We start from the raw sequence: 13454 nt of genomic DNA on the forward strand, positions 1-13454 counted from the left end.
GGTGGACTTATTGCTAAAAGCATTCTCTCCCAGTCAACCATAGGGAAGTGTCAGAATACTCGAATGCGGTACTACTAATTATTGATATACATACATACTAAAATTACATATATAAACGAATAAATATATATGAATAACAAATATACTTATACATATATGATATATACTATATTATACACGAATTTGGGAATAATAATAATAATATTTATTTAAATTTCCGAATTAGATTTATTTTCAAACCATCATGTTAATTAACACTATTTCAACGTTCCGTGAAACTGAAATTACATGAGTTTATACGACATTGCATCAGTTTTATGTACTATTCCTCGGATAGAACCTCAGACTCAGACCCCTTTTTATTATCGGACCCTTTTATTATGAAAATTACGACGCCACTGGAATCATAAAAACTTGTCCCACAGTATTTTTCGTCACGTACTTTCCGAGTTGAACTGACATCAACGCTAGGACGCTCAGTTTCGTCACGTGAATCAAGTATTCATAGTTGTAATTTATGAAAAATATAGTAGGTGCAAGATAAACTTTAGCAAATGATCGAAACTTTGCGGAACTCTTCAAAGTTTGTGTCTTGTTTAAAACAAATTTATGTAGCTACATATTTTACCCGATTTGGAAAGAAAGAATAGTGTTAGTTTGGATGGGCAATTTCAATATTGGCAATGTTGAAACTGCCCATCTGCAGAACCACACTGTATCAACAAAACTGTGATATAATGACTATTAAAATATATAATAAAATAGCAAAATCAATAAGAGAACTACCAGTAAGTCACTTTAAATTACGGTTAAAAAAATGGTTACTGGAATGCAATTTTTTTTCAATAAATTACCTTTTTAAAAAGTATGTTGTATTGTATGTCATTTGTTATGTTTTTGACTTGTTATGTATTTGTTTTTGTTTGATTTGTATTTGTTTTGTTCTGCTACCATTAGTATGTGTGCGGCAGCCAATATTTATGGAGTGACTCCTACTAGGCTATTAATTTAATTAATAAATATACGTAAGCCACTAAATTATAATACTAAATTTCCATGCCTCTAGATAAGGCGAAATGTGTAGATCTATTATATTTAAGACCATTATTATTACCACATTTCGAGCAAATAAATTATTATTAATATAAATCTTATTCTTTGGAACCATATATGTGTTTTTGGGCACTTACGTGTGCTATTAGTATTCACAGCCGAGGCACCAGTAAGGAATGATAGGTGAGGCTGCTTTCACCCTGACTGACCTGCGTCAGTTGGCCTATAGATAGATAGATAGATAGATAGATACTTTATTTGAATCACTTGCAGCACACAAATAACATTAGCTATACATAAGTTAAGTACATACTTAAAAAAAGCAATAAAACATATACAAAAAATATATAGCACACCTGCAATGCCGTAGGTGTTGTGGGTGACCATGGGCGGCGGTAGTCATTTACCATCAGGTGAGCCGCATGCTCGTTTGCCCCCTGTGTTGTAAAAAAAAGAAAGTATATAAAAGACATAACATAATTTCTAGAAGAATTTCAAGAATTACACACTATTATTCTGCAGAGGGAACCGTGTGGAGGTCGACCTGATCGACCTAATATTGCTAAGAATTGGACCTTATTATTAACAATCCTGTTCCCCCCCAACAATGATGTTATGCCTCCATACCCCGTAATTTCATTGCCAGAAACCACTTTTAAAGTAAAACACTTCCACAACTGCTTCACGGTAAAAACCCGAATGGGACACAAGTACCCAACAGACGATTTTTATACAAAATATACTTCTGATAAATTGTAAATGAAATTCCATCACTGTCCAAGTGCCTTATACCGCGCCACAATATTTCCACTTCGATATACGTTAACTGCAAAGAAACATTCAATTAAACCGACAATACCGGCTGTCATAACCTTGTTACGGTGGTCAGGTGTAGCAGACGGACAAACTAAACTAGCCATTTAATACCTCTTTGTGTAAATTACAAAGGTGAAGTGATTACATACCAATTTGTAGCGATGACGCGCCGAAAGATCGTATCTTTAATACTCGATTGCCAATGATCGTTATGCCAGTAAGTGTTGTGAGAGATTCAATTCGATGATTCGATATTTATCGATAAATCAATGTTGCAATCATAGGTGTAAGGAATTCCTTATTAAAAGCAGTGATTTAATTAAATAAAGTAAATAACGAAAGACACCAGAGGGAGACTATACAAAAGTCGATTGCTTGGGTACCTCTGTCCCATTCGTGTTTCAACCGTGAAGCAGTTGTGTTTGCATGGCTGTGTTTCAGTTTGAAGGGTGGGATATGGCGTGAATTTACAGGGTACAGAGGAATAACATCTGAGTCCTCAGGAATGGCAACGCATGGGGGTATCATGGGCGAAACAGTATACTCTGTTATGTCCATGGTACTGCTCATGTCTATAGGCGACGGTTACCACTTTCCATCAGGTGGACCGTCAGCTTGTTTGGCATTCTAAGTTGCAAAAAAAAAATCAACCGCCGACCGCGTATCTCTGCAAAATTTTTTTTTTTTTATAGCGTTCCGTGAAAATGAATTATAAACAGATATTTAATGTTATTGTAATTAAAAAAGTCATTTTAGGTCACTACTTTCGGGTTTAAAATGGCTTTCCTTTTTTTTTATATTAAAAAATATATGTCAAATTTATTTTCCCGTAAATAGCGCAAATCTATACTTATAATAAATCTGTAGAGAGGTCAATTCTGTACATGAAATATATTTCCAAAATAACTATCAGGCGGTGATTAGTGATCGATACTGATGCCAAAAATGCAATCAGTAAAATTTTTGTCTGTTCGTCTGTCTGTCTGTATGTTCGTTATAGAAACAAAAACTACTCGACGGATTTTAACGAAACTTGGTAAAATTATTCTTTATACTGCTGGGCAGGTTATAGTATCATCACGCTACGATTAATAGGAGCAGAGCAGTGAAGGGAAATGTGTCTGTTACATCAAAATCACTTAATCGTGAGGAAGGACATAGGCTACTTATTTTACAAAAAACGACGGAAACGCGGACGAAGTCTCTGGCAACAGCTAGTATTATATAAAATAAATGTCCAAAAAGGGGGGTAAAGAGATTTCTTTAGGGTCGGCAACGCACGCGAAATACGAGGTCTGTCCGGAAAGTTCGTATAAAAGTGTTCTGGAATGCGAGAAAGAGGAGTGGGGAGGCCAGGTAAGCGCAGGACCCCTTCCTTATGTCCCTAACAATGCTTCAGTTCTGGTCTGACCGCCGTGCGGTGCGAACTGGCTTGTCACGCCATCTGTGAAGTTACCTCTTAACGAAACCCCGTCGGCATGGAGCCCGCTTCCGTTGAAGAGCAGCGCGTCGTAATCAAGTTTCTCTCGAAACTCGGCAAGAATGGCCGTGAAATTTTTGCCGATCTCAGAACAGTTTATGGGGATGATGCTGTGAAGGAACCAACCGTCCACAAGTGGCTAAAAAGATTCAGAGAGGGCCAAGAAAGAGTTCGATGTTCGGGGGATTGTCCATCAAGAATTCGTTCCTCCAGGCCAGACAGTTGATGGAAAATTCTACGTCGATGTGCTCAGACGCCTCAAAGCTCGTGTGGCACGAGTTCGTCCAGAATTGGCGCGAGAGGGGCGTTGGATTCTTCACCACGACAATGCCCCTGCCCACACCTCTCTTGTTGTCCGTGAGTTTTTGAGTAAAAATTCCATTACGGTGACCGAACACCCCCCTATTCGCCGGATTTGGCCCCGTGTGACTTCTTCTTGTTCCCAAAAACCAAATTGGTACTTCGGGGGCGGCATTTGGGGGACATAAATGAGATAAAAAAAGCTACGACGGGGCAGCTGAGAAACCTACAACCAGAGGACTTTCAAGGAGCCTTCTCACAGTGGAAACGGCGTTGGCACAAGTGCATTATGTCACAGGGGGAGTACTTTGAAGGGGATAAAATTGATTTACCTGAATAATTGTAAAATAAAATTTTTAAAAAACTTTTATACGTACTTTCCGGACAAACCTCGTACATCTGGTATTGCAGACGTTCACAGGTCACGTGGGTCGTACGCTAGTTTATCACCACAATGGTATAAAAAAAAAACTTAATATATAACTGACTGTCTGTTTGTTGTATCAGTTTTGAAGGAAATAATTCTAGATATACAGCAGACGCTATTTCAGAAATCAGGACTACATAAGATTGTAAGCTGATTTACGCAATAAAGTATTAATATTATCCTACTGGTTGTAGTTAGGGATACTGAGTCTTACTCAGTATCCTCATTTTTAAACTGAGTAAGTAAAATATTAGGAAAAAAATTACTATTATTACTTAGTTTAAGCAATAAAATATGCTGCCATTTTCAAGCGAATTTCATCATTATAATTTAAAGATAGAGCAAACTGTTTTATAAAAATTTTGAATTGTAAATAAAAAAAAAATACCTATCTATACGATATGGTTACTGTAAATACGGCTCACGCTTTGCCGATTTCTTATTAAAGCAGATTTCGTGGGTCATTGGCAAATAATGATGACAACATTAATATCGTTTTAATGAGTCAAAAATGTTACGACAAGTAATGATGAAAAATGATGTTTTAAAAGAGGGTATTAAGGAACACGTACGTGCTTGTATATAAATCAAATATAAACGGTATTTAGGTTGTTTTGTGAACGTAACCGAAATTATATTCCTGACTCAGTATAAAACAAAAATATTAATAGTTGTAACACTTCAGCTGCCCGCTAACAACATGTTTTCTAACTGCATCGGGTTGACTGGAAGAGATCTCTGTCAGAGATAAGTCCACCCTTGCTCACAATATTTATAAATGCATTAACAATGTAATTTACATGTGCAATAAAGAATATATATATAATAAAACAATTTTTTTCTCAATTCGTCCAAACAAAAATAATATTTCCAATCATCACCGTCGTCATATCACTCGTTAACTGTCCACTGCTGAACATGGACTTCCTCCAAGAGAGTGTTTGCCGGTAGTTGCCGCGCTTGGCAGGTGGTTTGGCAACCGCAGTTAGGCTTTGGTGACGTTTTAAAAGGGACGCTGCTGTCCATCCCTCAACTATTATATTTCCTTAGTCGCCTCTTACGACACCCACGGGAAAGGAAGGGGTGGCCTATTCTATGGCGGGACCACACGAACAATATGTCTATAATGACAATGTGTATATTAATTGTCAATTAATACATTTTAACCCGTAACAATGGAACAGTGACCTTTCTTCTGATATCGGTGTACGCTGGCAGGACACTAGTGACGGATGATAGCTGAGAATGAAGTCAGGTCACGCAAATGGTGACGAATTATCCAAAAATGAACCACGAAGCCACTAGACATTGTGACATCCAACTTAATATTACATGAAAGTTTTCAAAGATATTTGTATGTCTGTTACACAAATACGCTTAAACGGCTCAGTTGATTTGAATGAGATATATCGCACGAATAGGTTATAATCCTAACGTAACATATAGGACATTTTATTTACTGATGCACTCGAGCAAAACCGCGGGATACAGCTGGTTATAAATATTAGTAGTTACGGGGATACAAGAATAATGCGGATACTAAAAATCCCTTCGTCTTCTTAAAAAAATATATAGGTAACTGCTTACCTATATGTTTTTTTATGCAACTTAGAATGGCAAACAAGCTGATGGCCCACCTGATGGAAAGTGGTAACCGTCGCCTATAGACATGAACAGTACCATGGACATAACAGAGTATACTGTTTCGCCCATGATACGCCCCATGCGTTGCCATTCATGAGGACTCAGGTGTTATTCCTCTGTACCCTGTAATAATAATAATAATAATAAAATCCTATATGTCATATAAACAAACTCCCAATTCACAGCTGGTTTAAAATATTAGAAAAAAAAATAAAAACTAGGTCGAAGCGATACTCTCGATTTTCGATTTTACGTCGATCCGTCAGAGTGTTGATCGTTTGTGAAACTTCGTCCATCCCGTGATTTCCCCACGGATTGCCGTATTGTAATGAATCATGTTTTATTGATTCCTCGATGGAAATTCTTATATTATTACACGTTCGTTCCACATGTAGGTAATATACAATAGGTACAGGTTTTTTTTAATGAAATGGTAACCCCGCCTGCGCTATCGGTATACGCTGCCGGGGCACCAGTGATGGATGATAGTTGAGCAGATCAGTCGGCCCATCTTGAAGTATTCGACAAGAATTACCCATGATGATTTCTAGAGGGAGTCACGTGGAGGTCAAGGTGGGTATATTGCTAGCAATGGGGTTGATAGAACCCATTATTAACAAACCCTATCCCCCACAGAAGGTGCAAGTAGGGTATTCATTTTTATAACGAATCGATAATAAAATAGTAACTTATATATTTGCCACTTGGACTGCGGAGTTAAAAAAGGAGACACTTTATTCGATTGTATTTTATTTCTACTTTAAAAAAAAATTGTTAATTTTTTTTATTTATATATTAATGTACAATGTGCTCACTTCACTTACAGTTTCCCGTGTAAGTGAAGTGAGCACATTGAACCTATGGCTCACTACAGTTTACGTGTAGTGAGCCATAGGTTTATGTTATAAAATTAAAAAGTTTAAACAACATTTAGAAAATCTATCTAATTTGTAATTAAAAATGTCAATATCTGGCTGCTGAGCAATCAGAGAATTGAGCAGAGAAATAGCCTGATAAGTGGGAGCAAACTGAGCAGTACAGGCGAAACGGCGGTGCCCACTTCACTAGTAAAACTCCCTTAAAAATATGTTAAACGTTTCATTTTAATCTTGTAGATGTCGCTAGCGTCGTTAACGATATATTTACAATTAATTTAAGTTATACAACCGCTCAGCTCCTTCAATAGACGATTATTACGTTTACAGTGGGATTCGCCCGCTTTATTCGGCTCGTTCGTTACGAAAATCGATTTAAACCCAAGTTTAATTAAAATATTTCACATTAATGCATATTCATTTCTGTTTGAAGTTATCGTATTAGTAAACTATTGACTCGGAAACTTGATTTTGCATTTGAAATTACTTTTAACCGACGTCACGAAAGAAGGTTTGAGGAATAACACCTGAGTCCTCAGGAATGGCAACGCATGGGGGGTATCATGAGCGAAACAGTGTACTCTGTTATGTCCGTGGTACTGCTCATGTCTATAGGCGGCGGTTACCACTTTCCATCAGGTGGGCCGTCAGCTTGTTTGCCATTCTAAGTTGTATAAAAAAAAAAGTTCTGAAAATAGGCAAAGTATTGAATCAACTCCCAGCAGCAGTGTTTCCGTACAGATACGACATTGAAACATTCAAGGAAATAGCATATTTCTTCACAAAAAGGCCGGCAACATACTTGTAATTCTTCTAATGTTACGGGCACCTATAGGCGGCGGTAAACACTCACCATCAGCCAAGACAGATGCTCATTTGGCCCCTATGTTATAACAAACCACCTGTTTTACCAGAGGGCGACTTTGTGCAAAAGTCGATTGCTTGGGTACCTCTGTCCCATTCGTGTTTCAACCGTGAAGCAGTTGTGTTTGCATGGCTGTGTTTCGGTTTGAAGGGTAGGTGGTGAATGTACAGGGTACAGAGGAATAACATCTGATCCTAAAGAATGGCAACGCATGGGGGTGTCATGGGCGAAACAGTATACTCTGTTATGTCCATGGCACTGCTCATGTCTATAGGTGACGGTTACTTTCCATCAAGTGGACCGTCAGCTTGTTTGCCATTCTAAGCCGCTTAAAAAAAAAGAACAAAATCTACAGTTATTAATAAGTGTGCATGAGATATTTAAAAAAAAAATACTAACACATGCATGTCATGATATATTTTCACCAATTATATTTTAGAGATTTCTAGAACGCCTCCTCCTTCCTACTTTTCTGTTTCGATATATTTTTATATCTGTGTTACGCAATTACGTCGATAATTTTAAATCAATTTCCAGTCTATTTTTCTTTGCTAAGCAAAAGACTGCCATTTGCGAAGCAAAATCTTATAGGTAGACAACATTGCGTTCTAAATACAAATATTTTCAATATAAACTATATTGTTGTTAATTATTTTTTTTTTTATTACGATTGAAGTAATTTTTTTGGGAAAAGAAAACACATACTTATTTAAAAAATATTAAAATTGCCTTCCACAAAAAAAAATCTACTTCAATTGGGAAAAAATCAGTTATTTTAATTTAAAACCTAAACTACGTCGTAGATTTTAATAGAATTTATATAAGGCCTATATAAATACTTCCTTTTAGATAAAAAAGTAAATTTCCAATTCGCTTTATAACTGACGGAGTTATGAAGTGACAAACTAAAAAAAATACAAACGAATTAGGAACCTAATTTGTTTTTTTTCCATTGAGAATAAGTTTCAATTCGTTTCTAACTTACCTAGTGAAAAAAGGCTCTTAATGCGTCCGAAATAAAGTTTAATATCATTATTATATTTCGGAAAATCTAACAATTTATTAAAATCGTGATTATTCAAAAGGAAATATTGCTCAAACCGATGTACGTAATAAGAAATTATTAAAGTTACCATCTCCTCAACGGTTACACTTTATTTAGAAATTATTCCAATATGAGATTATATAAAGTACTTGTCTGACTAACAAAAAGAGGCGACTTCACCTTTTAACAACATACAAATAAAAAACAAAAAAGTTAGAACAAAAACACAAAATCTTTTAAGATTTTTTGTTCATTTTCATTCCGTGGTAGACAAAAGTAAAAATTATAATTTTTTTAATTAATTACAATACGCTAACTAACCTGCTTCATCGTCATCTATCATCCCTCACTGGTACTCCGCCAGCCTATACCGATAGCACCGGCAGGATTACGACTCCATTATTATCTATTAAAAAAATACTTATATCGTAACGATAAAATCGCAAAATCTAAAAAAAAACTAAAATTGAAACTAGTCGCCAAAGTTAATTTTCGCGTCAAACAACTTTTCTAACGCTTTTTTAAATCAAATCTCCTAAAACAAATCTTCTCTAAAACCAATTTGCTCATTCTGTGTCGATTTCTCAAATTCAGTAATAATGTCTATAGTTTTTCTTTTTTTATATTCTCATTGTTATAGTAAAATCCGTATTATTACGAGAAAACGTCAGTCGCTTCATTTACACCGGTGAGAACAATTCCCCGACGATATTGTGACAACATCGCTTATTGTCTCCGGGGAGACAGATCTCAAAAGGCCTTTTAGAGCTAGGAGTGGAGACGTATCCGTTTCCACATCGCTTGTGCGATATCAGTATTCGGAATTCTGTTAGTGTAATTCTTAAGTTATTATGTTAGATATAGCCTTGTAACATTATAGAATAAAGATCGAGGTTCAATTTCCAAATTGGAATTATTATTTACAACTGTTTCTATTTTTAATGACAAATTATTTTTGTAGCGATTAATTTTTTTTTTTTTCGTTAAGACATTTCGCAGCCGGCTAGTGGCCACAATAGAATATGTCGTGACCATTTTGTGTAACTGTGGCACATGCATGAAAGGAAAAATTATTCTTTTATATATTTTCTTCTTTTTTTATATATTTATTTATTTATTTTATTTGTTTATTCATTAGTACATATATGTGTACATGGTGGACTGCTAAAAGCATTCTCTCCCAGTCAACCATAGGGATGTGTGTGTTCTTTTATTCCTTTATTTGCGTACGTATCTATATCTATTCTTATTTGTGTGCTGTAAGTAATACAAATAAATTATCTATCTATCCATCTATATATTTATTATTCCGAATATATATTTAAATATATTTATTCTAAATATATATTTTTTATTATGAAACAAAAAATGTTTCGTGTCAAGCAGATCCTTGTAGATGCATTATTCTGCTTCCGTTCTCAAGTATGACGTATGAGAAAGAAAGATTTATTTAATGCTCAGCAATAAAATAAAATAAACAAAAAGAAAACCATAAAATGGTGTCACTTAGCTATACGCCATGTCCGAAAGGACTGATTTTCAGTAAAGAAAACTAGCTAGGCAACATTGTATTTATTTTAATAAAATAGATATGTTTACTGAATTTAAATTGTTATTGCCCACAGAACGACTCTGACGACGAGCAGTGTGCGCTGAGCGACAAGTGGCAGTACGAGAGGAAGTCGCGGCGGTGGTCGCGAGTCGTCGAGATCACGCCGCAAGCGCAGCGCCGGCTACAGGCATGTGCTCCTACATATAATATTTTTATATTATATTTGTTTTGTTTTGATTTCTTTTGTTCTTGTTTTGTGCGCTACTGTGTGGGCCGTAAGCTTCATTGATTAAATTATTTCTTTCTCTTTCTTATATTACTAGCGGCCCGTCCCGGCTTCGCACGGGTGGACATTTCTACAACATTTTAAAAAGTGGTTATTGTGACATAACTATAATAGTTGGTCATATAGTACCGCGAAGTTTTTTGTAGTTATTGATATTTTCTTCAATATTGTAGAACATACTTTTATTCTATCACCAATAGTTTCCGCAGCGCACGCGACGAAAGATATTTTATAGCATTTTTTACACCTTGAGTTACGTTACTAAAGTTTTAGTAAGGATCCCTAATCTTTTCTAGCAATAAATATAGCCTATGTTACTCAACGTGAATGCAGCTTTGTAATGGTGAATGAATTTTTGAAATCGGCAAAGTAGTTATTGAGTTCATTCATTAGAAACATACATACACACAAAAATACAAATCTTTCCTCTTTATAATATTAGTGTAGATAAATATTAAATATAAACCACGTAACCGGAGGTTTTAAATGTATAATGCATTCATATCAGCCGTTAAATTTACGATACTGAATACAGACCTCCCCCATTAGGAGGGTGTTGCTAATAGTTACTACGCTTTGCAAGAAGTTTGGCAAATTCAGTTATGCTAGTTAAGTTAAAATTTAAAAAAGCTTAAAAATAACTCTATTGGAGTAAATATGAGTTGAATTTATATTATATACTGCTCATTTCTATAGGCGACGGTTAGCACTTTCCATCAGGTGGGCCGTCAGCTTGTTTGCCATTCTAAGTTGTATATAAAAAAAAAATTAACACAATAGTAAACTAATGTAGCTCTAGTTCAATATTAATTAAAATTGTCCACACACATATACCTATCTACCTCTATACAGAAATATGTCGACAATCCGCAGTCCATTACGCGTACCGTGTGTATTGTGCAAAGAGAGCATTTGTGATTAAAATACCTTCACAGAATATTCCACATTTCTCGCACAGTCTAAACAGAATCGGACAGAATGGGAATGAAGGGTGGGATGTGGTGTGTATATGTGTAATAGGTGGTAGAGCCACGCTGTAATACCATATGGTATTGCAGCATGAATGGGCCGGCTCGACCGGGGAAGTACCACACCCTCACAGAATACCGACGCTAAGTGGCCGCACTTTTAGTGCGACCACATTCCGTATGGTGAGTGAGGGAGTCCGGAGGCCCATCCTATACCCATCCCCTTCCTTATCCTAAAATCCTCCCCCAACTCCGTCCCCCCATCTTTCAATACCATGGCAGTGGAATTTAAAAAAAATAACGTACCCCAGGGAGGTACCAGCAGCCATGTTGCTGGAAAATCCTCCCTCGAGCAACCACGCTCGGGCTGCCCTGCGTATTCTGGGGGGGGCAAAATTCCGCTCTATGGGACCAAGGGCAAACAGAGCAAGACTTCTGCGGCATCCCCTTTGCTCAATGTGAGCCTCTGTAATATTAGGGGAATTCATTCAAACCTGAACGCTGTCCACCACCACCTAGAAACGGCGCGGCCGGCATTGCTCTTCCTCACGGAGACACAGATATCCCCTCCTAACGAAACATCATACCTGACCTACCCGGGGTATAAGCTTGAACATTGTTTTGTTTCGCGTGCCGGTGTATGTGCGTATGTCAGAGAGGATATCTGTTGTAGACGCCTTGGGACTCTTGAAGGTACGGACCTGTCCATTCTATGGCTGCGCGTAGATTGCAATGACCATCCCCGCATCTATGCGTGCCTATACAGGTCCCACAGCGGTAACACTGAAACCGACCAACTTATTGAGCACGTCCAAATGGCTACAGATTCCCTGCTTGAGCAGATTCCTTCCGCTGAAGTCGTGATTGTTGGCGACTTTAATGCCCACCATGCCGAATGGCTTGGTTCGCGTACAACCGACTATGCGGGAAGATCTGTTCATGACTTTGCTTTGGCTTATGGTCTGACACAGCTTGTTTCCTCGCCTACGCGAATCCCTGATGTGTTGGACCATTCACCTTCACTGCTGGACCTTCTGCTGACCACCCACCCAGACAACTATGTGATCTCCGTCGAAGCCCCGCTTGGATCGTCGGATCACTGTTTGGTGCGGAGCGAAGTGCCTCTTACGAGTCCGACTCCAACTCGTTCTACGGGTAGACGTCGCATTTGGCACTACAGGTCGGCAGATTGGGATGAGATGCGGATTTTTTTCGCATCTTACCCATGGAGGCAGGTTTGCTTCACACTGGATGATCCCGACGCCATTGCCGATTCCATTGCTGATGTGGTGCTTCAGGGAATGGAATTATTTATTCCTAACTCTGTGGTGCCCGTCGGCGGGAAATCCCAGCCCTGGTATGGAGCCTCCTGTAGAACAGCATCTCGTCTGAAACAGGAGTGCTTCCTAACCTGGGCTAAAGGTGTGGCGTCGCGAGATCCTAACACCAGTGCTCTTAAAAAGAAGTATAACTCTGCCTCTAGGTCCTTCAAAAGAGTTATAGCCACAGCGAAGTCAGAGCATATTAGTAGAATTGGCAAGAGATTGGCTAGTTTGCCCTCTGGGACTCGAGCTTTCTGGTCTCTTGCCAAAGCTGCACAAGGGAATTTCTGTAAGTCATCTTTTCCACCTTTGCGCAGGGAGGATGACTCGTTGGCCCAGAACGCTAAAGAAAAGGCCGATCTTCTTGGATCCATCTTTGCGTCAAACTCGACATTGGATGACGGGGAGAAACCACCACCGACCATCACGTGTAGTAGGAGCTCTATGCCTGACATTAAATTCACGCATAGCTCAGTGCGTAGAGCACTTTTCTCCCTCGAAATCCATAAGTCGAGTGGGCCTGATGGTATTCCTCCAATTGTGCTTAGGACGTGCGCACCAGAGTTGGCTCCGGTTCTTACGCGTCTTTTTCGGCTTAGCTACTCATCGGGCATAGTCCCAAAGTTTTGGAAGACTGCTCTGGTGCATCCGATCCCAAAAAAGGGAGATCGCTCAGATCCAGATAACTATAGGCCCATAGCTATCACTTCGTTATTCTCGAAGGTTATGGAATCCATCATTAACCGTCAACTGCTCCGGTACCTAGAAGAGCACCGGCTGATCTGTGATCGCCAGTACGGCTTTCGACAGGGACGTTCGGC

General features: G+C 38.0%; 1 protein-coding gene across 3 annotated transcripts in view; it reads left to right on the forward strand.

The window, feature by feature from the left end:
• The window catches only part of LOC113513277 (rho GTPase-activating protein 7), a 422365-nt gene that overhangs the window by 380822 nt on the left and 28089 nt on the right, over nt 1–13454 (forward strand). For all 3 annotated transcript variants that reach the window (XM_052902002.1, XM_052902003.1, XM_052902004.1), the window contains one exon: nt 10131–10244. In XM_052902002.1, coding sequence (XP_052757962.1) covers nt 10131–10244 — 114 coding nt within the window. The remainder of the gene's footprint in view (nt 1–10130; nt 10245–13454) is intronic.

The sequence above is a fragment of the Galleria mellonella genome, unplaced genomic scaffold (assembly GCF_026898425.1).
Source record: "Galleria mellonella isolate WM207_F2 unplaced genomic scaffold, CSIRO_AGI_GalMel_v1 utg855, whole genome shotgun sequence".
Taxonomy (NCBI): Eukaryota; Metazoa; Arthropoda; class Insecta; order Lepidoptera; family Pyralidae; genus Galleria; species Galleria mellonella.